We start from the raw sequence: 27,993 nt of genomic DNA, 5'->3' as shown, positions 1-27,993 counted from the left end.
TTTTTAATATACAAACAGAAAATACAGGAAATATGTACCCAAAATTACAAACAGTCTTCTTCATGCATCAGTCAGTATTTAGTGTGACCTCTTTGGCACGAAACACATCTTGAGCTTTTTTAAGGAGACTGAAGTCCTGAAGTCATTTGATTAGATTTATAAATTAGGATTTAATTTCATTTAGGTTTAAGAAATCCTGCAGTTTCCTGCTATTGCTCAAGTGGAAGGGGAGTTTACCCTAAATACTTGACACTTCAGCTTATACTTTTATACTGCTTTAATACTGCATACACATTTCCTGTATTTTCTGGTTGTATTTTAATAAAGAGACTGATATATAATTAAATATAATCCCTATAAAATTACAAAAACAACGAATCTAATGGTAGCATGGTGGCCTAAGACTTTTGCACAGTACTGTATATAGACACACACACATATACACTTATTATAGAAATACTATACATATTTGATATAAATTCATTTATTTTTCACAATATGTAAATATTTTCCTGTGTCGATTGTCCTGTTTTATCATGACATATAAGAGTATACAAAGTTTTATGGGTGTTGTGTATGTGTAACATCCTATAGATAAAAAAATAATAAAATATACATTAACAAATTAAGATTTCTCTTGTAAGTCTTGTGGCTTGTCAAAACTGGAGTGAAAGTCTAAAGGAGATAAAGAGAAATATTATTTTAGATTCATATTTTATTATATTATTATAAGCAAAATATAAAACCATTTATTTAATAACTGACAATTCTGATGACCAACCTTCAGCTCCTGATGACACACGACTAACATCCGAGTGCTCAGCCGAGATGCTTTCCTCGCTCTCAACTAAAACAAACAATTGGAAACACATTTTATTTTGCATTCCTCTCCGAAGGGAAGTAATGAGCTGTCTTAAATATCTTTATACTCCTACTCAACAATTGTCTCATTTGTGTCTGCTTTCTTTTTCTCCTTAAGAAACATCTAAGAGTTTATAGGAGTTCCCCAAAGAAACTTTCAAAAAGAAACTTTATTTTCTTCATTCCCAATCTTTTCTGTTCATTTAGTTGATATTTTTATATAATCTCCCTCACCTCTCCCCTCTTCACTGTCATGGCTGGGTGTAGGACTGCCGTCATGTTCCCACAGGGCTCCGGCTGTAGGTTGGGATGAGCGCAGGCGAATGCGAGGTTGTGTATGCTGGTCGCCGGGACTGAAGGACTGGGAAACACCTCTGCCCCTCCCAATAGCCCAGCCGTGCCTGGAGCCCAGCTTGCGTCGACCAGAGCGGAGATTCGCCTTAGGTTGGTCTTCTGATTCAGCCTGGGCTGAAGCTCTTCTTAGTATACTTGGGGAAACTGGAGCACTGATGGGGTCATGCACTGTGGGGTGAAATAGTGATAGATGCATTATACTAAACCGCAATATAAGAAAGGTTTAATTTTTAAAAGATAATTATGGGATATGTCTGCCTCATATCAAAATCAAATAAAATATATAAGACAATTTCAGATCAATTAAGGTTTTTTGTGACATATTGTTTAGGAGAATTGGTTCTGTATTATTACTGTAACACAAAAATACATATTTTTATATAAAAATATTACAGTAATAATCCAAGTAAATTTACTAAAATAAAATATTAAAACATCTGTATACATAACAACATTGAATGTGAAGTTACAATGCAAAAATATCTTTCTGCTGTATTATTATGGTAATATTTTAGTGAGAAATATGATGACGAATTGTACACGCACAAACATTTATGTGTAAAAATGATTTTTCTTGCTCAGAGTCTTGTTGGTGTTGGGTAAAACCGTAATGATTTATATTCTCAGAAAATGTAATGCACAATAAGCGCTGATACCCTCTTTAGTATTTATATCCTACACATTGTATACAATCAGCACAATATTAATCTGATCTCCGGATTTCATTGCATTTCTCCTTCACATAAACACAAAATTAATGATTGTGGTCCGAGAAGGAAATGGCATAATTGGGTGAAGTAACAGCATCATTCACTGTTATGGGCTTTGGGGGACCTGTTTGTGTTTTAGTGAGTCCAGTGAACCCTGCAGTCTTAACTTATTGGCGCTCTCTTTCACTCTGTGCCGTAATATGTCTAATATTATTACACAAGCCACACAGATCTGCAGCTCTCACCGGACAACGGAGTCGGTGAACCGGGCGGTCCGTCCATGGCATCCGCGAGGTTCTCTATACTGCCAGCAGCAACAAAAAGAGCACGACCCTCTTTGCTTCCACCTTTTGGCTTTATCAGCTTCTTCATGCGGTCCGCAATCCAGTTCGACTTCCTGCGGACAGGAGACGGTTAAAGTGATTGAAGTTTTGCATTTTTAAGAACAGTGGGGAGTTTCTGGTAAGTTTTTGGAAGAATGTAGATCACAGAAATCAGAAATAGCTTTAAGGAATTTTCCTTGATAACTGAAGCTTCTAGTAAAGCAAGACACAAATTAAAGAATAAAATATAATATGTAGACTGTATACAGCTGTCATTGGGGCAGTAGCTACCCTTTAAAAGATCCTAATATGTACTATTAGGTACAAATATGCATACATTTGGTACCATCCTGAGGGAACTCTAAGCTGTACTTTTTAAAGAGTAACTAAACCCTAAACCAACTTTTTTTAGTTAATGATCTGTAAGAATGATGCTTTATTAGTGCTGTTCATTGATTTTAGTAAGTTTTTTGACATTTGGATATAAAGTGTTTCAATACTACAATATATGGTGTAAAAACGTCTGAGTGCTGCCCTCTTCAGGTTAAACGGTGGCTACTGCAGTTGAATTTTCCTATTGGATGTTGGGTCCAAAAAATGACTCGTGACGTAAGCAGGTTCAAGCTCACCACGCCCTTGTTGCGATCTCACCACACACTTAGTTCATCCCCTCTATCTCCGTTGGGGTCTGCCCACTTTTCTTGCATTTTTCAAATATTGCCAGTGGGCGGAGTCAGGCACTGACCAGGGGTTTAGTTACTCTTTAAGGGTACTGCCCCAGTGACAGCTGAGGTGTATATATTTGGACAGAATGAATATATTCTGAGGACATTTGTATTTACAGATGCTATATACACCTGTGCAAGGGGTAATATAATGTGCAACCGAATGTCAAGGTTGGATATAAAAAACATTTATTTGCTTTCTCTACTTGGGTCATAATCGACTCTGTCATTACCGATAGCTACAGGCGGAGAGCTATGAATAGCTATTTCATTGTAGCTGTTATTATCCAGACTAATATTCTTATAAATCAATCGTAATTAGACATCACAGAGATGTGGACCTCTTGCTATATAAAGAATTGAATGACATTGATGTGCAATCAGCCCATAAACTGGGTGGGCTACAAGAGGTTCTGGACCCCTGTAATTTAAACAGCATGAGGGAATAGTGAACGGTCTGCTGGGGCAGATGTTAAAGGATGACTAACTTTGGTTGTTTGGGTGTACACATGCCGGGCAGACCGGGCTCCAGAACTCGATACTGATCCATTATCTTCTCCACCAGCTTCTGCTTCTCTCTGCGCAGTTCATTGAGCTTATCACTGGGGTGGACAGATGAGAGATGAAGGTTATTCACTGATCCTAGTGGTCGTCTGTTGCACTACAGATAATCGATCATAAGTGTAAAATAGTACATTGATGCGCTAGGTGTAAATCTTTATTTATCGGTCAGTTATCACAACTACTGCTTTTAAATTGTATGCAGGACAGTGCATTGTGTGTTAAAGTGTGTATTTGTATGGGTTTTTACAGGTATTCTCTCTGCTGGTTGTGATGTTGGTCTCTGCTCTCCAAACTGCTCTCAAGCAAAGCTTTGTTCTCTTTGGCTAGATTCTGGTTTTGCTCTACTAGATGTCGGTTCTCCTCTTCCATGTTTGCCTTCAATTGGGTAAGGAGCTGTAACACACAAGCATGTGAGTACAAAATAGGGACACAGAGATACATAATAAAGCTTTATTTTTTATTTGTTTTTAATAAGCAATCACAATAAAGTTAATGTGATTCATTTTTTCAATGTTGCTAAAATTTAACTCTTAAACACAGAGTGGGGTTTAGCATTTTTAAATGATAATTATATTATTTGAAATATTATAGACATAAATTGAGGGAAATATGGAATCTGAGGGTGCAAAAAATATTAAAATTGAGAAAATCTCCTCTAAAGTTGTCTAAATGAAGTCCTTAGCAACACATATTTCTAATGATAAATACATTTATATATATATATATATATATATATATATATATATATATATATATATATATATATATATATATATATATATATATATAAAATCCAAAGAAAATCCAAATAAAAACAAATAAACAATATGCATATAGAATGTGTATAATTTTATATATATATATATATATATATATATATATATATATATATATATATAAAATCCAAAGAAAATCCTAATAAAAACAAATAAACAATATGCATATAGAATGTGTATAATTTTATATATATATATATATATATATATATATATATATATATATATATATATATATATATATATATATATATATATATATATATATATATATATATATAAAATCCAAAGAAAATCCAAATAAAAACAAATAAACAATATGCATATAGAATGTGTATAATTTTATATATATATATATATATAAAAAAATTTTTTACAGAAATGTAAAAAATATCTTCATGGAACATGATCTTTACTTAAAGGTGGGGTGCATGATCTCTGAATATTGACAATATTGACATTTGAAATGACCTAAACAAACACGCCCAAACCCCAAAAGAATCTGGACCTTCTTTTGATAGACCCGCCCCACACATACGCAACCCATGCAATGATGTCGGTAAGTAGACACGCCCCTTACTGCCGATTGGCTACACGTGTGTTTTGGTAGTTGGCCCGACTCCCTTTTCCAAAGTGTTTTCAAAAATCATGCACCCCACCTTTAATTTCCTTTAAACCTCTCTTTTTGGTATTAGAAATTATAATTTTGACACACAAAGTGTCTTGTTGGCTATTGCTAAAAATATACTCATGCAACTTATGACTGGTTTTGTGGTCCAGGGTTACATTTAGGTACAGATATGTACCTCTGAGGTGCCAATCATGTTCCTTTGAGGTACTAATATGCACTCTTTGGATACAAAGGTGTACTTTTTGAAAGAGTATCACTTCAGTGACAGCGTTTATACCTTTTTCTACGTATGTACATGTCAACAAATTCTCATTGGTGTATTAGTTAAGTATTAGTAGACTGTGGGTATGGTATAGTTAGAAAATAATAAGTTGACAGGTATTTCCAAAGTTACTTATAGCCAATGAAATAACCACCAAAAAAGTGATATTAAATTTTGATTACATGAATTTTGTTTGCTTTAATGACAGTATGCTCTAAGGCTGGCATGGACTGTACAAGTTTGTGCAAAAACTTTTTTTTTACAACTTTTCTTTATTTTAAATAAAACAATTTCATCGGCTCTGTACTTGTATTCTGCACAGTGACAATAAAGTTTAATCTAATCTTATCTAAAAATACACTTTTCATATTCACATAGCAAGACCTGCTGTATTCATTTTATAATAAAAGTAAAGTGCCTTCTGTGTAAATGTAGTCATACCTGAGACTGGCTGCTAAGACGAACATTGTTAAGGTCCAGCTGTTGGTTCTGTTCTTTAAGTGTATTGAGTTCTCCCTCCAGTTTGGTTCGTTCAAGCTGAGCGGCGCTCATCTCCGCCCGCAGAACTGAACTCTGAGCCAACAGCTCCGACTGTAGCTGAATCCACTCTTTCTGTAGGCTCTGGTATCTACAGGTAATACATTAAAATCACAATCAATAAATCCATCTGGGTAAATCTCATGAAGTATGTTAAGAACATATCCAAGTCATATTTTTTACCAAAATTCCCCCCAAAAACAAATAAACAATATGCATATAGAATATGTATAATTTAATAGTCCTAACAAGCATTTACTATATTTTTAAATAATGAAAAGAAATCATAATAATAGATTGCTTGTGCTTTTTCTCATTTGTAGGTTAGGGGTTTTAGATTTTTGTCAGCGGAACCCCCTTGACCTAAATTATTTACTTGAAGTAGCCCCTGAGATTTTAAATTACTATTTCAATAATACAGTATAATAGCACATTTGCATGTTTAACCTCAAAAACATCCAAACAGATAAAAAATGTTTTAAAGTTTTTTTATCAATAGTATTATTGTTTTTTTAGTAAGTTTTTTTATCAAAACAAAAGTATTACTGTTATTATTATTAAGATTTTTATCAATGCTAATATTGTTATTATTATTAAAGTCTGTATAAATGTATTATTGTTATAATTATTAAAGGTTTTTATCAACTATATTGTTATTACTATTAAAGTTTTTACAAATAGTAGTGTTGTTATCATTATTAAAGTTTATATCAACAAGGGTTATAGGATTAGTAGTATTGTTATTGTTAAAGTTTTACCATTAGTATTACTGTTATGATTCTAAAACTATTTTATCAACTAGTAGTATTATTGTTAATATTATTAAAGTTTTTTACCAATAGAATTACTGTTATTATTATTGAAGTTTTTATCAACTAGTAATATTGTTATAACTATTAAAGTTTTTACAAATAGTAGTATTGTTATCATTATTAAAGTTTATATCAACAAGGGTTACAGGATGAGTAGTTTTGTTATTATTAAAGTTTTACCATTAGTATTACTGTTATTATTATTAAAGTTTTTACCAACTAGTAGTATTGTTATTATTAAAGTTTTTACCATTGGTATTACTGTTATTATTATCAAAGTTTTTATCAACTAGTAGTATTATTGTTAATATTAATTAAAGTTTTTTACCAATAGAATTACTGTTATTATTATTATTATTAAAGGTTTTTATCAACTAGTAATATTGTTATTACTATTAAAGTTTTTACAAATAGTAGTATTGTTATCATTATTAAAGTTTATATCAACAAGGGTTACAGGATTAGTAGTATTGTTATTATTAAAGTTTTACCATTAGTATTACTGTTATTATTATTAAAGTTTTTACCAACTAGTAGTATTGATATTATTATTGTTAACGTTTTTACAAGTTGTATTACTGTTATTATTATTAAAGTTTTTATCAACTAGTAGAAGTGTTGTTATTATTATTAAAGTTTTTATCAACTTGTAGTATTGTTATTATTATTACTATTATTATTATTAAAGTTTTTATAAATGCATTATTGTTGTTATTATTTCAGTTTTTATCAACTAGTAGTATTGTTGTTATTATTATCAAAGGTTTTATCAAAAGTAGTATTGTTATATTATTAAAGATTTTTATCAACTGGATTTTTATCAACTATTATTGTTATTATTAGAGTTTTTACCAATAGTATAACTGTTATTATTATAAAAAATAGTTATAGTTTCCGAATCCCAGTTTGAAAAACCCTGGGGCCTGTACCTTAAAAATTCAAACTCAGGGTTACAGGATTAGTTTCAAGTAAATAAAACCAAGCCAATGTGCAGGCCTTGTTGTTACAAGCTATTTTCATTGTACCCAAAACCCAGGATTTACACAAACTAATCCTATACTTACCTTGCTAATCGACTAAACCGGCTTCATAGTATAGGAAGTGATTGGATGTAATTGTAAAATAGGCCTTATAAAACTTCTTATTTGCAAAAAAATATAACTTTTTTAAGTTAGATAAAATTGAAATCCTGGAACATGTTTTTATGAGATTTAACCTCACAGTCTCACAGTCAATCTATTCAGCCAATCATCTAAACAACATCAGATCAAAGCACCAATCTTAAACACAACAAACTTCACATGCCGAATAAATGTATTCTGCCTCCTACTGAATCTGTGAGGTAAAATCTTTCCTTTCATCCCGTTCGCCAAAAGTAACAAGCTTTACAAACAGAGGCTGTCACTCCATGGCAACAGCTGTGACTCATACCGGTGTGAAACTTTGGTAGGGCGTACGATTACCGCACTTGACATCCTCTTTTCTGTGAATTTGCTTGTCTGTGACTTCAACCCGCTGTTGTGGTCACTTCAGTGTCGGCGACTTCTCACCTTTCATTGTCCATTCTCAGTCTCTCCAGCTCTCTCTCGCTCTCCAACTGCCCCTGTGTCAGTCTCTCCATTTTCTCTCTCTCCACGCGCATCGATTCTTCAGCCTCCTCCAGCTGAGCCTTTCGATCTAACAGCTTCTTGTATCTAGACGGGCACAGTATTTACAGCATTTTACAAGCTTGAACTGAAAGGTCATTTGCTATATAATAAATTAAGAGATTATTTATTAAATCTACAGAGTGTCATACTAATAACAACTACTTTTATGGGGACTCTCTACGTTTACATTTCCGTTTACAGTATGTATTTGCCAGATTCCTTTTATTTCACCCTCCCTGTGAAATCCATTACTGTTTTCTTAATAAAATGTAAAGAACATTCTGTGAAAATATGATATTTTTAATATTGACTGAGTAACATCATTTCAAAGACTGAAATCAATAAATAAAATCAAACTTTGATTATGAGACTTTAGCCTGGATTTCACAGGCATGGCCACAGACTCTTAATCGACCTAATGCTTACTTGCCCAAATGCAAGCATATTCCCCCAGCCATAGCATCTAATAAAAAAACAATGAAATTAAAAGCTTAAGAAACCCATGTTAGTCGTGGTCTCCTCTTTAAACTCTCTGGTGAATGATCTACGTGACTGTACCTGACCTCGACGTCTTTATATTGAGCTTCCAGATTGCGACTGCTGCTTTTCAGCTGACTGTGTTTAACCAGCAACTCTTCTAGCTCCGCCTCCTGTCTCTGCTGTAGAGCTGTCAGTCTTTCGTGGTCCCGCCTTAAAGCCTCCAGACGCATGACCGCCTCCTCCTTCTCCTTCAGCCACACCCTCGATTCCGTCTCCAGAGCCGCGCAGCGAAGTTCGCTCTCGCTGCAACGCGCCAGCACGGACGCATGCTCGGAGCTCAGGGACGCTTGTTCCACCTGCGCGAGAGGAAAAGGAAACGATATAATGAAAGAGTGCGGTCCAACAGCGAAATGTTAATAAAGAGCCTGAAATGCCTGTATCATTTCAAGTGAAACGGCATAATTGAAATCCATGCGCGTCCACCCACTGTAAAACTCATTTAGATTTAAACAAATGTCAGCTTTGAAAATACATTGGCCTTTAGCTCAGCGTCAAGGGTCCATTTCCAGCAACCCGGCACTCAATCATGCACTCACCTGTAGTTTGGTGTTGAGGGCCTGTAATTTAACACCGTTTTCTTGAAGCGAGATGGAGTGACGCTGCAGGGCGTCCAACTGCTCTCTGAGCTGAGCGCAGGCTGACTGAGACTGAGTCAACTGAGCCAACAAAACCTCTCGTTCACGCTGCAGCATTGCATTCTGGGATACAATCAGATGCAGAATTAAGCATGTATAGCAGGCTAATCTGTTAATATCCACTCTTTGGAAGGCAATAACAATGTTGAATTAAAAGCGAAAATGTAATGACATTTAATGTGATGGTATAATTATTATTATTATTATGCATTTTATCTCACCTCCCTCTCTATATTTATCAGTCTGTGACTCAAAGCCTCCTGGCTTCCTGTCGTTGTACGAGGCTGTTTGTTCTCTGTGTCTTCGAGACAGCCTGTAGAGTCGGAGACCTGGTTGAGGTCAACCTTATCTACAGTTTTGACAGTGGTCTCCTGTGGGTCGGCTGTCAGCTGCAAAGACTGTGTGTCTGATACAGACGTTTTTATCTGCTGTGGGTCACACGGCGACAAAGTGGCATCCGAAGCAGATTGGTGCTGTTGCGTAGCTGCCGTTTCAAGTTTGCTCTGCAACTCTTCAATTGTGAGTCTCAGCTGTGTGACTTGACCGGACAATTCTTCGGTCTGGGCCTTTTCATTGGCCAGTTCCTGGTTGTAAGGGGGATTATAGTTAGGGTTCATAGAAATATTTAATTGGGTTTTATCAGAACCAACCTTTATAAAACTTAAAGGACAAGTTCGGTATTTTAGACTTAAAGCCCTGTTTTCAGATTGTTTATGGTGAAATAGAACGGTTTTGACTGAAATTTCGACATTTGCGGCTGCCCTGAGAATTTTCGCGTGTTTGTGTTTCAGCTCAGACCTCTACAATGGGTTTAATGGTGCACTGGAACAATCTTTCCTAAAATGCATTAGACTTTCGTTTACAAAGACGTGAAACTCACCGAGTGGTCAGGGGTGTTCACTGGTATGCTCACACAAAAATCGCTCCAAAAGACGCATTCCAACAGGTTTTATCGTAGTTTTTACCAACTCCATTGACTTGTATTAGATGTGCTGTGAGGTACGGTATTACTCCGCTCCGGGAACTTTGTTGCTATTCTTGCAATTGGCAAAGGCGGATTAGCGCCACCACCTGGGTTGGAGTGTTTATTATTCAAGCTCTTACCGGAAGAATGTACGGGTGTGAGGCGTTTGGGGAAATAGGTCCACAAGTTAACACAAATGCTAAAACAGCTGTTGGAAAGCATCTTTTGCAGCGATTTTTGTGTGAGCATATCAGTGAACACCCCTGACCACTCGGTGAGTTTCACGTCTTTGTAAACGAAAGTTTAATGCATTTTAGGAAGGATTGTTCCAGTGCACCATTAAACCCATTGTAGAGGTTTGAGGTGAAACACAAACATCCGAAAATTCTCAGGGCAGCCGCAAATGTCGAAATTTCAGTCAAAACCATTCTATTTCACCATAAACAATCTGAAAACAGGGCTTTAAGTCTAAAATACCGAACTTGCCCTTTAAGTAATCACAAGTTTCATTTTTACTTTTGAAGCGGTCAGATCAGCGCGCTGTTAGAAAAAGGTGTCACTGGGGAATTACCCCTTTAAAAAAATTTGGTACCAATATGTACATCTGAACAGTGGCGGCTCGTGACTCCGCATCCGAGGGGCGCTAATTCAAAATAAGCGTTCGGAGTATCGTGTGTGGTTCCCTTTTCCAAAATATGTCTCCTGCGTGTCGAGAGATCCTGTGTGCATCACGTGTTTTGTTAAAATAAGTGCCTGTTGCACACGCGTCAAAACCGTTTGTGATAAAAGAGACGCTCAGGTTCACAAAATACACGCAAGACACTCCTTTAACAGTTAACTCTGATTACGCATGACATTATGCGAGTATCTGGCAAACGCGAGTTTCTCTTTTTTAATAAACCCTTTAGATGCGTCTACAGCAGGCACTTTTTTTGACAAGACACGTGATGCACACAAGATCTCTCAAAGCGCACAACACACATTTTGAAATTATGAACCACACATGACGGGCTACATACATGTTTTGACGAACTTCGCATCAAGCGCCCTCAAAAAAAGAAGTCACCGGCCGCCACTGCATTTGAAGTACAATTATGCATTCTTTGGTAGCAGTATGAGGTACTAATATGGTGCATCAATGTACTTTTTAAAGAGTACTGCCCCAGTGACAGCTATGGACTATTTATTGACCATTTTCCTGACAGTGCATGTATTAAATAGTTCCTGTCATCATAAATCCAAGGATTTCAATCCAAGGAGCTGTTTTTTTCCAGCCTAGCTTTAATAAATTGTCTTTTTGAACTGAGGTGGACAATTTCATAAAGCTTTGAAACCGTTACAGTAAGTTTTCAAAGTACAATGAACTCTTTAATTCATAAAATATCACACAAAATCAATTTCTTATTACACGACCCCTTTAAAATTCTAGATCTACAGCACAGTTGTATAAGGAGCTCAAGTAATTGAGAACATAAGAGAACAACTAGAAAATAATTACGAGTTAAAAGAAAAAGATTCAAAGTGGCTCACTTTGCCGGATCTCTGCTCGGTGGGACTTTAATTTTACAACTAAATTGCAAAATAAAGCATGTGGTGAATTGTGGCGCACTAAAGGATTAATTCAAAGACACAACGCCTTTATCATCTAGACCTCACGTACACACAGTGAGCACTGCACAAACCTTTGTCAGAGAGTCGATCTGGGCCTTGCGTTCAGCATTGGATGCACTAAGCTCTTGATTTTCCTTTTGCAGCTCTTCTAATTGTGTGCATGTATCTTTCAACTGAGAAAGCTCCTGACATATTCGCCTGTGGACAGATGGCAGATGTGATTGATACAGATAAGATAAAAAGATGTGCAAAACATGTGTAGTGCTCTCTAAAATTGTTAGTGGACTCAAAAATTAATATTTTGTCATTTGTTCAGCCCTTTGCCTTTCCGACCTAGTATTATTATACAAATAATAACAGGTTTGAGCGTGATATTTAAAAGGACACTCCACTTGTTTTGAAAATAGGCTCATTTTCCAGCTGCCCTAGAGTTAAACATTTGATTTTTACAGTTTTGGAATCCATTCAGCTGATCTGCAGGTCTGGCTGTACCACTTTTAGCATAGCTTAGCATAATACATTGAATCTGATTAGACCATTAGCATCGCACTAAAAAATAACAAAAAAGTTTCAATATTTTTCCAATTTAAAAATTGACTCTTCTGTAGTTACATTGTGTACTAAGACTGACGGAAAAATTAAAAGTTCTAAGCGATATGACTATGAACTTTAATTTTGGTGTAATAATCAAGGACTTTGCTGCTGTTACATGGCTGCAGCAGGCATGGTGATATTACGCAGCGCCTGAAAGTAGTCCCATTGGTAACTTTCAATAACAAGAGACTATTTTCGGGAACTGCGTAAAACCATGTTACAGCAGCAAAGTCCTTGATTTTTACTTCAGAATGAGAGTATAGTTCCTAGCCATATCGCTTAGAAAATTGCAACTTTTAATTTTCAGTCGATCTTAGTACACGACGTAACTACAGAAGAGTCAAGTTATAAATAGGAAACATTTTAAAACTCTTTGATTATTTTTGAGCGCGATGCTAATGGCCTAATCAGATTCAATGGATTGTGCTAAGCTATACTAAAAGTGCTACAGCCAGATCTGGAGATCAGCTAAATGGATTCAAAACGGTAAATATCAAATGTTTAACTCTAGGGGAGCTGGAAAATAAGTTTCAAAAAAGTGGAGTGTCCCTTTAAGGACAGTTCAGCTGTATATCTATACCTGTTTTGTGCCTCTAGACTGCAGGCTCTTTGGTTACCGTGCTCCAAGGCAGACGTTGTGCTTTCCAACTGCTGTCTGAGTCTGGCCATCTCTCTTTCTCTTTGCCTTTGCTCGCGCCGTTGCACGTCCATCTCCGCCTGACACGCCTCCTTCTCATGCTCCAATCGCGTGACTTCCAAAAGAGCTTCTTCCCGTCCCCTAGTCAGAGACTCAGCCTCCAGGCTAGAATCCCGAAGTTCGGCTTCTAACTCTTCCTCGCGACGCCTGGCAGACTCCAAGCTTCTCCCCAACCTTTCAAGTTCAGACTTAAGGTTTTGGCTGGTCAGCTCCAACTGATCACCCTATGAGAAAACACTTTAGTAATCCAACATCCATGAGAAAATCCAGCCAAATAAATTTTTTGATGTTAGTGTACTACATAAAATAATCTAAAGGACATTCTATGAAAAATAACTTGATATTCGTAATATTGACTGAGTAAGGCCATGTCAAAGATTGAAATCAATGTGAAATCAAACTTTAAAGCTGACAACAAAACAAACACAACACTCATTTATGTCTACAACTGTAATATCTCTGTGATACCATTCTGGTTTTTAATATTCAGTCATTGCTACAGCATATTTTAAGGCAGGCCTCATTAATCATGTTTCACCAGGCATGCAATTCAGATCTTGTGGTGTACAGGGACAAGCCTCACTTTGCGTACTGCTGCTCTGAGCGAGTCTATAGTGGCTTTAAGGGTCTCTCGCTCTCTTTCCAGGGCGGCTCTGTCTCCCTCTAATTGAGCGATCACTGCGGCCTCCATCTTCTGAAGCTCCACCTGACTCCGTAGACGCATTAGTTCCTCTTCCTGCTGCATGGACTCGCCCTGCAGCCCCTGACAAATAAACACAGTAAGCAGTCATTTAGCAGACGCTTTACACAAAGCAATTTACCATGCAGAGTCCCACTGCAACGATCTCAGGTTAAGCGGCATGCTCAAGGGCACAATGGTGATAGTTCGATCCTTGTGGGAATTTACTTACAACAGTTACAAGCTCAGCTATGCCACAGCTGTCCTTGTATTAAGATGGATGTGTATGCAGTGAGCACATCTGAATGTAACGTAAAAAATGATTTAAAGCTGCAATTCGTAACTTTTGTCTTTTCATCGCCATCTCTGTTCGTAACATAAAATTGCAGGTTTTGTAACATACTTATATTTCTGTTATTAAGTCAAATGATATAAAACTACCGTTACACTGCAAAAAATTATTTTCAAGAATAAAAATTCGTAGTATGAGCAAAACGACCCAAAAAAAGCAGTCTAGTTTATAGACCAAAAAACATCTTAATTTTTATTCTTGAAAATAATTTTTGCAGTTTAATGGTAGTTTTATATCACTTGACTTAATAACACAAATAAAAGTATGTTACAAAACCTGCAATATTATGTTTTAAACAGAGGTGGCGATGAAAAGACAAAAGTTCTGAATTACAGCTTTATATAATTTTTTACGTTACATTCAGGGCCGGGTTTCCCGATAACGATTGAACTTAGCTCTTAAGAACGCTTTCTACGAGCTACTTAACGAACATTCGTTGTTCATTTACGTGCGTTTCCCAAAGATGCACGTTAAACGATCGCTCGCAGCTGGGTTTTAAGTGCTACTACGAGTCGCTATCCCTTTGTCAAGTGCTGAAATGTCACCTATAGAATGACTCGAATTTGTAGCAGAAGCTTGTTTAGGCTAATGATCTTCAGCTGATGTGCACTAATGTTTTTTTATAATATTTTTCATTATTGTTTAATGACTAAATATTATAAAATTTAGTCATTAAACAATTATTTGTTTAAAATTATTTAAATGTTTTAATAATTTGTGCATAATGAAATATTATTTTCCGTATTTAGTTAGGACTCGTCCCACTGCGAAATGCCTTCTGCATTTTATGTAATAGTTTAGATTATTATTATTATTAGTTTTTTTTATTATCTATGTTTATTTATTATTAGGGATTATTGCATTGTACCGTACATATTTATTTGGTTTCCTTAATCAGATGCAATTTCACTTCAAAACAATTTTTTTTTTACTTTAGATTAATTGGTAGGAACCATTTATCAATTTAATAGTACCAGCTATTACCAAAATTATAATTTAATTGTAATTTAAATGTGATTTCTCATTTTAATTTTAAATATATTATATTAAAGTAATTTAAACAAATAAACAAAGAAGAACCCAATAAATAAATATACCTTACATTTATAACATTACATTATCGTCATTGCAGGAGTGCAATTTGCTGGTTGTCCTGCAGGTGACCTTGTAACTCTATTGTCTTACGATGCACTTATGCATGAACAATTACTCCAGAGCACTCGTAGATCTACGATGATTTTCAAGTGCTACTTAAGTTACGAAGCTTTTGGGAAACGGCCCGTAATTTTAAGATGATTCGTACGATCGTTTTTACGATCAACTTAGCCTTACGATGCTTTTGGGAAACCCGGCCCAGATGTGCATACACATCCATCTTTATACAAATTCGTAGTATTTTTGTCTTGTTTTCAGTAAAAATATCTAAAAATTCTTAAATTAAGATGCTTTTTCTTGATGAGCAAAGCGACCCAAGAAAAGCAGTAAAATTTTTCTTGAATTTAGTGTTTAAGAAAAATGTTCAAGATTTTTTTCCTACCGCATTGGAAGATTTGTTTGCTTGTTTTATGCACAAAATCACTTAAATTTGATATTTTTGGTCTAAAAACTACTTATTATCTTGGGTCGTTTTGCTCATAAAAAACTTAATATTTTTGTTCTGTTTTCAGTAAAAAAAAAACGAAAAACTCTTCAATTAAGATGTATTTTCTTGATGAGGAAAAAGTCTAGTTTTTAGACAAAAATATAAACTTTAAGTAAATTAGTGCTTAAAACAAGCAAAAAAAGATAATTTTTCTTATTGCACTGGCAGATTTTTTGCTTGTTTTAAGCACTCATTTACTCAAAGTTTATATTTTTTTGTCTAAAATCTAGACTTATTTTCCTAGGTCATTTTGCTCATCAAGAAAATACATCTTAATTTAAGAATTTTTAGATATTTTTACTGAAAATAAGACAAAAATACTAAGTATGAAATTCGTTTTTTGCAGTGTGACAGCCCAAATTATAAATTATTATTAGAAGTTAACCATTGTGAATACACTGTAAAAAGAAATGGTCACAGCTGTCACTGGGGCAATGCCCTTTCAAAATGTACACCTGTGCATCTAAAGCTCGGGGTATAGTCTGTTTTTATCTGTACACAAACGTACGTGCATGGTCAACACACAGCCTTGCAAAGTGCATAGCGACAAAATGCAATGCGTCTCCTGGGATACATACTGCATTCTCCTGTAGGCACATGCGCAACCTATGTGTACAATTTTCACAATGTTTCAAAAATCTGCCGGTGCATGTACAATCACGCACACTCTTCTTTAACTTCTTGCTACGGCTGCACGAATCATAATATAATCGCACCATGGCTGCAGGAGGTGCAATGATATTACGCAGTGTCCGAAAATAGTCCCCTGCTATTGAAAGTTACCAAGGGGACCGCTTTCAGGCGTTGCGTTATATCAGCCATGTTACAACAGCAAAGTCCTTGATTATTACGCCAGAATGAGAGTATAGTTCCTAGCCATATCTGCCTAGAAAATGTTTACATTTTCGGTCGGTCTTAGTACACAATGTAACTACAGAAGAGTCGAGTTTTAAATAGGAAAAATATCAAAACTCTTTGGTTATTTTTTAGCGTGATGCTAATGGTCTAATCAAATTCAATGGATTATGCTAAACTATGCTAAAAGTGATACCGGCTGATCCAGAGATCGGCTGAATGGATTCCAAATGGTAAAAATCCAATGTTTAACTCTAGGGGAGCTGGAAAATGAGCATATTTTCAAAACAAGTGGAGTGTCCATTTAATGTAAGAGCAATACTATGCTGCCTCTTAAGATGTCAAGTTTTAGCCAGCATCAGGTAACTAAGCATTTATCCTTTATGCAAGGTAAATTATTTTACTCAATATGAGAAAGTATTCATTAAAAAGTTCTATGAATATTTGTATATTTATTGGCATAACACACTATTACTATGGTAACATTTATGTTGAACACCAAGTTGCAGCCTACATAGTTGAGATGCTTACTTAACAGACACCTGTCTATGCTGGCATCGGGGAACTCTTTAGGTTGCAGTAACAATACTGAATGTTCCTCGTAATTGCTAATGGCAGGGCTCCTTTTTTTTATTTGGTGAGTTGCCATTATCGACTGGACAATTATTTGTTTTTGAGTGGATTGTGAAAGACTTTTCAGTGGTGGTGTAATCATGATTTAATTGGGTTTTAGTGACATGATGGCACATTACCTCTATCTGTTTCCTAGCTTCTGTTAAGGTTTCGGCAGCCTTCTTCAACCTATGGTTTTCAGCCTCCATAAAAACCATCTTATGCTCAGCCTCCAAGACTTTCTTACTCTGCTCTGCCAGTCTTGTGCGCAGATCCTGGGCCAGAGCTGCCTGTCTGTCAACCTCTTCCAGGGCGTGCTGAAGCTGGTTATGCAGGTCAAGAGTGTCCTGGGAGAATTTATCTTCGCCTGTCTCTTTCTGTGAGGTTTCTTGGGTGTCACCGCTGTGCTGAGAGATCTCCTCGGTGATGTCTTTCTTCTGAATTTCCTTCTCACCCTCAGCCTCTCCTCTCTCTCTGGTTTTCATTTCATCTCTAACCTTCTTTTTTCTCTCACTCAGGATTACGTCGCCCGCCTCTCCCCCCTCTCCATCCTCTCTGAAGGTTTTTATTATTTCTTCTTTTCCATCCTGTCTGTCTTTTCTTGTGTCTTTTCCTTCACATTCTCCTCTTGGGATTATTAGCTTTCTCTCTTCTTTTCCCTCCGAGTCTCTTCTGTCTTCCTCTAGGTCCTCTTGTTTCTGTTTAGTCCTCAGTTCTTCGAGACTTATCTTTAAGCCGGCATTTTCATTCTTTAGACGCTCCAGCTATAAAGAGAATCGAAAAAGCCTGATTCATAAGTTGAGATAAGGACAAAGTAGACCAAACGTCTAGAATAACTTTATTTAATATGCTTTTACCTCTCTGCTTGTGCTTTGAAGCTCTTGTGAAAGTTTCTCTGTCCGTTTCTGGAGATCCTCCGTCACCTCCGGGGAGTTCCTGTGTTGAGCCTACAAGAGGAACATCGGAGATTACTCGTCATCAGTGTGTATGTATCTGATGATGAAACACCATTGAATGCTTACCTCCTGTTCAGCCTGCAGGCGCTCTAGTCGTCTTCTCAGTTCAGCGTTCTCATTTTCAGCTCCCAGAAGCCTCAGTGAGGACGCCTCATTTACCTCCTCACTTAGTGGCTTTAGATCTATATAACACAAGGTAGACGCAAAGAAACACACATATGAAAGGGTTATTTCACCCAGAAAATAAATAATTTACTCATTCCCATGTGGTTCTAAAGTATGATTTTGTTCTGTGAAACACAACAGGATTAATTAATTGGTTTTCATCATTGTTGCAATGTCACTTTAGATTAAAGGGCTGCATTGGATAAAAGTGTCGCTTTGGATAAAAGCGTCTGCTAAATGCATTTAAAGTCTTGGTTTCTTATAACTTTGTGATACAATATATTCATTATACTGTATATGTGAACCTGGACCAAAAAGCCAGTCATAGCACGAGTAGATTTGTAGCAGTAGCCAACAATACAGTGTATGGGTCAAAAAAATCATCAGCATATTAAGTAAAGATCATGCTCCATAAGGATATTTTGTAAATTTCCTACAATAAATATATCACAAATGTATTTATCATATGTGGCTAAGGACATCATTTGCATAACTTTAAGGCGATTTTCTCAAAAAAATTTGCATGTATCTTAAGCTTATTTATTCAGCCTTCATATGATCTCCATTTCAAAAAATCGACTCTTATGGGTGGTTTTGTGAAAATGTTTGTCCTTTTTGTATCCATCCTTTGTCCTTTATATCCACAAATGTTTAGCAAGCTGCTTATTTCTGCACATTAGTTTTCTATTGTGCAAAAATAAGCAGCTTGCTAAACATTTGTGTTCAACAAAATAAATAAAATTATGGGTTTGTTTGGAATGACAGTGAATTAATGTGACCCTGTCTGGAAATGATTTCAATCTTTGACCTAACCTTACTCAGACAATATTAACTCATACCCCGCCATTGATGAGTTATCTCGTCAATTAAAAAAAAAACATTTGCATAAAAAACGTGTTTCTGAAATATTTTTATGTTAATCTGCAATACCGCAATATTGATAAATAATAAAAACTGAAGCCAAAAAGTTATTTACTATTTTTAAACTCTATGTATGTTTTGATAATCATTCTGAATCTGATCTCTAAAAAAAATTTGTTTAACGAAAAATACCAATATTTAAGAGTTTATAAGCAGAGAAAAAATATAGATACAATGAAAGTTTTTTTCCCGTTTTGTTTGTTTGTTTATTGTTTGTTTGAAAGCAGATATATCAAATGTTCTTTTATTTGATATATTGTTTGTTTATATATTTTTTGAAGAACATTTTCCTGGAAGGCATTTTGTGAAACTTTTGTGAAAATCACAGAAAAATGCTGGCGGGCAACTTTTCAAAAAATGTCTGGCGGGGAATAAGTTAAAGACGTCAAGGTTATATCTTGACAGAACGTTTTTTACATTGTTATGTGTTTCAACATATTTTATGTAGAAAACAGTGAATAACAGAAAAAGAGTTGAAAAGCTGGATTTTCATAGATTGGGTCACAAATAATGAGAGTATATTCTTTAACTGTATGTCTGGTACTTTAACTCTTTCCCCGCCAGCGTTTTTAAAAAGGTTGCCAGCCAGCGCCAGCATTTTTATGATTATCACAAACATTTAACACCCCACAGATAATTTTCTTCAACATACAATACATCAAAGGAACAAACAGATCCTCTGCTTTCAAAAACAAACATACACAAAAAAACTGTTTTATTCTAGCTTCATTTGTTCTATTTTTATCATCTCTCAAATATGGGTAGGTTTCTGAAAAAATACCAAATTTTGAGCAAAAAGCTCAGATAATTGCATTTTTGTAAAGGATTTTTCTTAGAGATCAGATTCAGAGTGATGACTAAACATTCACTGAGTTTTTACTGTTTTTGGATCAGTGGATGCTTTAGTGCCACCTAGTGGATAATAGCGGAAATATGGATTGCCATAAAAACTCATAATTGGCAGGGAAGCGTTTTTTCTTAAAGGTCCCGTTCTTTCTGTGTTTTGGAAGTTTTGTTTACAGTGCGCAATATAACATGTGTTCATGTTCACGTGTAAAAAACGCGGTATTTTACACACAATTTACATATCTGTGTACCGCTGTTTTTTACTGTCCTCAAATTGGGCTGATGACTTCCTTGTTCTATGAAGTCCCTCCTTCAGAAATACGTATTGAGTTCTGATTGTGTTGTTTGTTTAGTGTGTTGTGATTCGATAGCAGCTTAGCTTGCCGTTAGCTTAGCTGGCGACTGACGTATTCCTGTGGGCGGAGTTTAGTCAAAAAACAGTTTTACTGATGTCATTAAAGCAGGAAGTAGAGGGCTGTAGTCCAAACCGGCCATTCTCTGTAGGCTTTGAAAGGGGACTTCTGTTAAAGAAAATATTTCACCTGGCAGTGAACTTTGAGCTTTATCATTTTACAGGTATTATTTATGCTCTAACAGCAACATTACACACTAACTAGGGTTTAAAAAATGGTATCAGAAAGAATGTGACCTTTAATTGATGAGATAACTCGTCAATGGCGGGGAAAGAGTTAAGAGTGGCTGTCAGTGATGTTAGAGGTATATATATTCATAAATATCAAATACGAAGTTAAAGGAAATTGCAGACACCTGACTCAACTAATGGAATCGCAATCTAGCAATAGCTTGAGCCATAAACCGTGTAAATTATTCATACCGATCTCAGGAATGTTCATCTCATGAATTTCCTCGTCGGATTCAAACTCTGATTGGAGGAAATGATGATGAGTCACAGTCGGAGGGGCACCCACAGAATGAACCTGACGCTGAAGATCCACCTGCAGACTCATATTCATCTCCAACATCTCATCCACCCTCTGTCTCTCCACATCTCGCTCCTACACATGTTCATTTTTATAGCATTACAAACATATACTGTTCTTTTTAGACAACTCATGTAATGAAATGCATATACTGAAAGGTTAAGGAGTTCTTGTCCTAATCGAAATAAGACTGCCTCCGCATACTGTTTTAAGCCAAGAGAGTTTATAAAGTCATTCATACGCTCTCCATATCCACAAGTTTCTGCCTGAGCAGAAGATTTTCTTTCTCCAGTTCGCGCAGGGCAGTGCAGCGTGTGCGGGCATCAGCGAGCTGCTCCTCCAGCAAAGCTTTATTTTCCTGCAGCGAGGCACAATACTGCTGCTGCTCCTGTATTGGGTCAGCAGAAGACCAAATCAGGAAATATTCACCCCAAAAATGATTTATGATCTGTATTTGTCATGCATATTTAATTAATTTATTCTTTATTGTGTAGTGCAACCTGATATATATCTGGTTATCTACCTTCAGCTGCGTGCGGTACAGGTCCATGCTGCGCAGTCGATGTGTGGAATTTTTCAGCTCCACCTGCAGCTGCTCCACTCTGGCTGCGCGCTCACGCAGACAATCCAATTCATCCTTTAGGCCGCGACTCGCACGCGATTCAACCTGCAGTGCTCGGTTCTGACCAAACCCAACATGAACGGCGCATAATATTGCATGTCAGGTATGAGGGCCTATGCAATGTCCATGCGTTTCACTATGCATTGCAGTTTGTTTATTAATATATGATTATTATATCTAAACATACTGTAGCACACTCACTTCTTTCTGCAGTTTCTTTATCTCTTCCTCCAAAGTTTGCATTTCTTGCTTGCAGTCCAACAACTGATCACATTTGTCCTCCCTATTGAAGTATTTTACTTATCAGAAACATTACAAATATTTAACAAAAATATATGTACACTCTCAAAAAAATGATGTGTTATTTTTTAGACAGTTTTTAGTCATTTTAGTCATTTTAACACATTATGTGTCATTCTGTGTTCAAATAAAACACAAGTGTGTTAAAAGTAACACAAAATGTGTAACAAAATAACACAAGAGATGGACTAAAACAGATTGTGTTGTTTTTAACACACCCGCTCTATGGTACAAAATAGACAAAACACCTATGATCTGGTTTCACAGACAGGCTTAGATTAAGCCTTAGTTCAGTTGGGACATTTATAGCTTGTAAAAATACGCCTTTGAAAAATATTACTGTTCGAGTCACCTTAAATTCTTCTTAAAACCGAGCTTCAGTTTATATTCTATATTCTAATTACATTGCTTTTGCCGACTAGTGTATATATAGTAATAATTTATCTATACAGTACAGATAAAGCATCAGACATGCAATAGCAAATAAACTCACAGTTCCTGTTTGAGTCGACGAAGTTTGGCCTTGCTGTCTGCCAGCTGCACCGCCAGTCCCTCTGGTGCCCCATCACCAAACCCGCTAGACGTGGTTATATGGGATGTATTTGATTCCTGTTGTTGATAAAGCTCTGCTATCTTCTAAACATCAAAAAGGACACCCACAGCTCATGAATATCTTCAAATGTTTTTATAATTTAATTCAGCCCAAGCTATTTCTGAAACAGGAATTCATAGCAAGGTTTTTAGATATCTGTTGAAGTGTTTTTCACCTCCAAGTGCGTGTCTCTTTGTACATGCAGGTTCTGAATTTGTCTGGCCATAGAGCAAAATAGGCTTTGCAGCTGTGCTCCGCTGAGGCCACACATGTCTCCAAACTCCAGGGGCAGCACTGCACTCGGGTCCTGGGTTATCTGAAACATGATGGATTACCAGGTTAGTTTGCGGTGATGTTTGACTCAAATTGAATCATGTCTAAAATAATTCTAAAGCTGAAGTGTGTATCTTTTAACACTAAAATACTTTACTGCTAGTTTAAGAAGTGAAGTGCTGGATTGTCAAGTATAAAACACACAAACCCGGAGCATTGGATAGCTATCCGGGCAGCTATGCCAGCTGTGAGGCAAACTCTTTAATCATTAGGCCACGACTGGCCTGATTTATTTGAAGATTTTAGGGAGGAACTATCTGTTCTGGAAACCTGCAGATATTGCACACGTCAGCTTTAAAGGAAAACACCATCGTTTTTCAATATTTGACTATGTTCTAACTTAACTTAGACGAATGAATACATGCCTATCTTTATTCAATGCGTGCACTTTATCTTTGTACAGCGTGTTGTGAATGTGTTAGCATTTAGCCTAGCCCTATTGATTCCTTAGGATCCAAACAGGGATGGATTTAGAAGCCACCAATTCTAAACACTGCCATGTTTTCCCTATTTAAAGACTGTTACATGAGTAGTTACACACGTAAGTATGGTGGCACAAAATAAAACGTGGCGATTTATAAGCGGATAAAAAATTAGAACTATATTGTATGGCGGAAGAGCACTTAGTTTGCAGCACTTCGACTTAAGGTGCAGTAATATTGACGGAAATTTGAGCGAAAGGGGGAGTAGTCAGGAGTTGATATTACTGCGCATCGTTTTATTTTGTGCCACCATACTTACTCGAGTAACTACTCATGTAACAGTCTTTAAATAGGGAAAACATGGCAGTGTTTGGTGGCTTCTAAATTCATCCCTGTTTGGATCCTAAGGAATGAATGGAGCTAGGGTAAATGCTAACACATTCACAACGCGCTGCACAAAGATTAAGTGCATGTATTGAAAAAAGATAAGTATGTATTAATTAATCTAAGTTGAGGTAAGACCATAGTAAAATATTCAAAAACTGTGGTGTTTTCCTTTAACATGAGCTATACACAGTTCTTGCACTGACCTGTTGTATGCAATGTGCAATCTCTGTCTGTGTGTCAATGTCCAAGCATTGAATTTGTTGAATGAAAGTTTCCTTCCTTTCACACTGGTACCATAAATGAAAGAAAAAAAGTACAATTATCCATACATGTTTTGCGACATCATGCGGTAATTCATTTTACACCATATTACCTAGTGAGTAAATGACTAAAAGTTTTTGTTAAAGATAACAGATGTCTGTAGAGCATCTGGTGAAGTGTATACCTGTACAGCACAACCCAGCAATAACAGTAGCAGTCTCCTGAGCTCCACAACAGCCCCCTCTGTTGACGAGGAAGCCAATAGAAAACCACACAGCATATTAAAAATTTCTTTTTTTTACTTTTTTGTGTTTGAGTGGTAATTTAGGTACAATCCTGCTTTAAAATGATGACAGAAACACACCTGTCAGAGGATCTCGACCCAAAACAGCAACATTTGGTAGAGGCATCAGCACCAGCTGTTGTAGATTCTCCTGAAAGAGAAAATCACATGAAAGCAACGACAGGCAACATAACCCTACCAATGCGATGCTGTCATGCAAACCAACTGCATAAAATTATAGAAAAAAAGTTAATCAATCATATCTAGTCATACCAGAAGGCGTATTGTATCATGTTGGACCATCAGTATAAGGGTATACATAGGCTAGAGATGCACCGGGATTACATTTTTCCAATTAACTAAATTGGTGGTTGTATTAACTAAATTCTGATATGTTACTACATTTTTATATGTTATTCATTCATAAAATGACCATTAATATTGGACATTAAACTAGTGATGTTTCTATTCATGTTCTATACACACAGCTCAAATTCACTGCATTGCCCCGTTCTCCTTTGATTGACAGGATATATCGGACATGATGACTAACGCCTTTTATTGAACGTTACCGATATATCGGTGCATCTCTTATATAAACATGTAGTGATAAATACACATGTGAAGGAAGACCATGTTATTACAAACAAGAAGTCCCTCTCACTTATGTTACTTCCTCAACAACCACTGTATTGTCATACCACAAAAAATATCTACAATCTGCAGTTCACATGCATGTATATATACACTACAGTGTATTTTTTAATCTTATAGTTTCTTTTCAAACAGCTGTAAAATTGAAACGCACACTTCAGTTATGACCTGCTCCATCATTCTGAGTCTTACTGACCCAGAAACACATTAAACGCTTCATGCATTAAAGTAAAAAAGAGCCTCAGCCAATGTTTAAATGATTGTACTGCCACTGCAAGTAGAAACATATTAACAATACCATTAAAAAGCCAAGAATTTCCTTTTTACTTCAGTGACCCATTCATGGGTCAGTGTGATTCAAAACGTGGGAGCTATTAATTCAGCGTTTCTCAAAAACTCAAACAAAGCAGGGTAATAATTACAAAGGTCCCAGTTTGGTGTTTTGCTACAGTTTGTTAATGACTGTAAGCTTTTGTGAAAGACAGTCATTTGCATGCTGGGTAAGGTAAGATTTTTATCTAATTTAACCTACTTAAAAATAAGTAGCTATTAATTATATAACATAAATCAATGTCAAACTTTATCTTCGCTTTGAGCATTGATACACTCTCACACAGCACAGGTGTGTAAACTGTCTGTCATATTAATAACATAAGCTGTACGTTTGATTATAATGAGCTTGTTACTAGCGTATGCCATATTCAGAAGTCAAAACCAATCCAAACTAAGGACATTTGAAACAAGAAGTGAAACCACAGCAACAGAAAAAACAAACAAGTGTATTGCTAACACGTCCAACGGTCAAAAGGAGTATGGTTGGTTTGGTAAATTTCTTTTAGTTAATGAACTTTAAGTTAAACTATATTCGCTTGGTCTTTATCAGTGCTGGCAACGTTTTGGTTGTAGTTAATTTGTAAAAAATCATAATTTGCATTATATCATAGTTGTGGTATTTACTAACAAATTAATTTATCTACAATTACTACAAAAGGTGCAATATTCCTCCCCCATTTTAGTAACATATATGGCTGTCAAAACTGTAATTAATCGCATACAAAATAAAAGTTTGTTTTTGCATAATATATGTGTGTGTGTGTACTGTATGGAATTATTTTGTATATATAAAAAATATTATTTATGTGATATTTGTTTTAATTTATACATAATATATACACAATACAAACATGTGAATGTCTCTTAAATACATACATGAATGTGTGTGTATTATTTATATATACAAAATAATTACACACAGTAAAAAACACAAACTTTTATTTTGTATGCAATAAATCGTGATTAATCTTCTACCCCTAATAATGATAATATGACACATGTCAAGTTTATGCATTGGGCAGGAGCTTTTATCCAAAGTGACATACAGTGCATTAATGTATTGGTTTGTGTGTTCCTGGGGATTGAACCCCTGACTAGCACATGTATAAGTCAAGAAGCTTTATTGTCATTTCAACCAATGTCTCTCCAGGACCACAGACACAAACCACATAAAACAACACAGAGCTGAAGACTAAAACGTCATTTTACCAAGCCACATAAAGTGCATGTGTGCAACCCAGTGCCAGACATAGTGCAACAATAATGCACTACAAGACATAAAATAAATAATAAATAAATAATTACAGCTTATCTACAGTAAAGAAGACCCTATGATGTATTTCAGTACCTGGTAGTATGATCTCAGATGTCGATTGAGAATGGAAAAGTTCTGGACTCTTAGCATATTGTCCCCACCCACATTATGGTACATTTGCTCTACCTTTGGATTGGGATCACTGCCAAAAAACAACAAACAAAAAAGCTGTCATGAGCTGAGTCATTGTTGAAATGTCTGTGATGAATTATTATTTTATTAAAACATGTTTTATTAAGCAGAAGAACAGAAGTATTTGTCTTACATAATTCTCATAAGTTCATTGAGGTAGACTCCATTGGTAAGTTGTAGGTACTCCCTCAGTGCATTCTGGGAATTCGAGTTCACTTCCATGTAGTCTTGTGAGAATGATACATTCTCCTCATCGACAATACCCTTGAAGAGATGCACCTTACAAAAAATAATAAAAACATGAAAACAATGCATTGCTTATCGAGCTGTGAATGAAAGAGCTGCTTTGTTCTGCTACGAATGCTTTTATTATCTATGTGTAACATCTACAAGCTTGGCTCTCACGTAGCTTTCTTGTAGTTTGTTAGCTTACATAGTTTGTTGTAGACATGAAAATCCATAGAAGCATTAAGACCTAACAGAATCTTTATGGAATAAATGATTGTCACGGGTTTTTATAATAAAAATATAATATAAATATAATAATCAGGCCAAAAGGGAACATAAATTGTTCAAACAAAATTTCTGAACATGATATATAGTTAATATAGTTTAATCTACATACCTTCCAACCAAATAAAATATACGATTATCTATATTGTCTCATTTCAAAAACACATACCCATGTAACAAGTGCACTTCCCATAAATTCTTCTAATATTTCCGTAAAGTTTGCGTCCATCTTCCTTGTACCTGATCAGTTTATTTGTTTGAATACTATAGTTATACTTTAAATAATATACTTTTTAAGAGATGATACATGATTATCATGTTCCCTAGACTAAAGAGTCCTAAACGGTTTAAATGTTAACATGTCTCTCTCTCTGTCCCTTCCTTGTGTCATATTAGTCACACTTCGAAACCACACCGGAATCTGAAGTTGCATTGCACGAACTCTGTTCCCCTCCTCTTGTGTTTCCACACAGCAAGACCGCAACACTGATGCTGTGTTTCAAAACATTGCGTGGTGCCTACATAGACAGCAGTTTTAGGAAACGACAGCGCGTGCAGAATTTATGCGCGACGCAGCAAAACCCCAATGTGATGCCCACAAATGCTGTAGCCTAGCTATAGTGATGTCTGCG

At 35.9% G+C, this 27,993-nt stretch overlaps 1 protein-coding gene across 1 annotated transcript; it reads right to left on the bottom strand.

The window, feature by feature from the left end:
* Positions 1-63: 63 nt before the first annotated feature.
* ccdc88b (coiled-coil domain containing 88B) lies at positions 64-27,737 on the bottom strand. Its single transcript, XM_065273919.2, has 29 exons — positions 27,531-27,737; positions 26,982-27,127; positions 26,750-26,858; positions 24,496-24,565; positions 24,316-24,374; positions 24,074-24,157; positions 22,904-23,044; positions 22,630-22,772; positions 22,038-22,119; positions 21,738-21,896; positions 21,456-21,602; positions 21,109-21,289; positions 18,408-18,523; positions 18,243-18,332; positions 17,526-18,149; positions 13,829-14,008; positions 13,129-13,469; positions 12,026-12,152; positions 9,601-9,963; positions 9,281-9,442; positions 8,763-9,040; positions 8,106-8,249; positions 5,648-5,834; positions 3,785-3,930; positions 3,462-3,575; positions 2,171-2,322; positions 1,096-1,383; positions 782-847; positions 64-675 (listed from the first exon to the last, which is right to left on the bottom strand). Exons 1-29 carry the CDS (start codon positions 27,588-27,590, stop codon positions 626-628), a joined length of 4,809 nt encoding a protein of 1,602 aa, XP_065129991.2. The 5' UTR covers positions 27,591-27,737; the 3' UTR covers positions 64-625.
* Between the last annotated feature and the right edge of the window lie 256 nt (positions 27,738-27,993).

Source organism: Paramisgurnus dabryanus, chromosome 16 (genome assembly GCF_030506205.2).
Source record: "Paramisgurnus dabryanus chromosome 16, PD_genome_1.1, whole genome shotgun sequence".
Classification (NCBI taxonomy): domain Eukaryota; kingdom Metazoa; phylum Chordata; class Actinopteri; order Cypriniformes; family Cobitidae; genus Paramisgurnus; species Paramisgurnus dabryanus.
Note: the sequence above shows the minus strand (reverse complement) of the source record. Positions and strands in the feature narration are given on the sequence as shown.

What these genes read in the sequence shown, in the direction of transcription:
- ccdc88b (XM_065273919.2), bottom strand. Translation starts at nt 27,590, where the DNA reads ATGGACGCAAACTTTACGGAAATATTAGAAGAATTTATGGGAAGTGCA. An exon ending in TGTACCGCACGCAGCTGAAG is followed by an intron (nt 21,603 to 21,737) that starts GTAGATAACCAG and finishes GACCCAATACAG; the next exon opens with GAGCAGCAGCAGTATTGTGC. An exon ending in TTCAAAGCACAAGCAGAGAG is followed by an intron (nt 18,150 to 18,242) that starts GTAAAAGCATAT and finishes TTCTCTTTATAG; the next exon opens with CTGGAGCGTCTAAAGAATGA.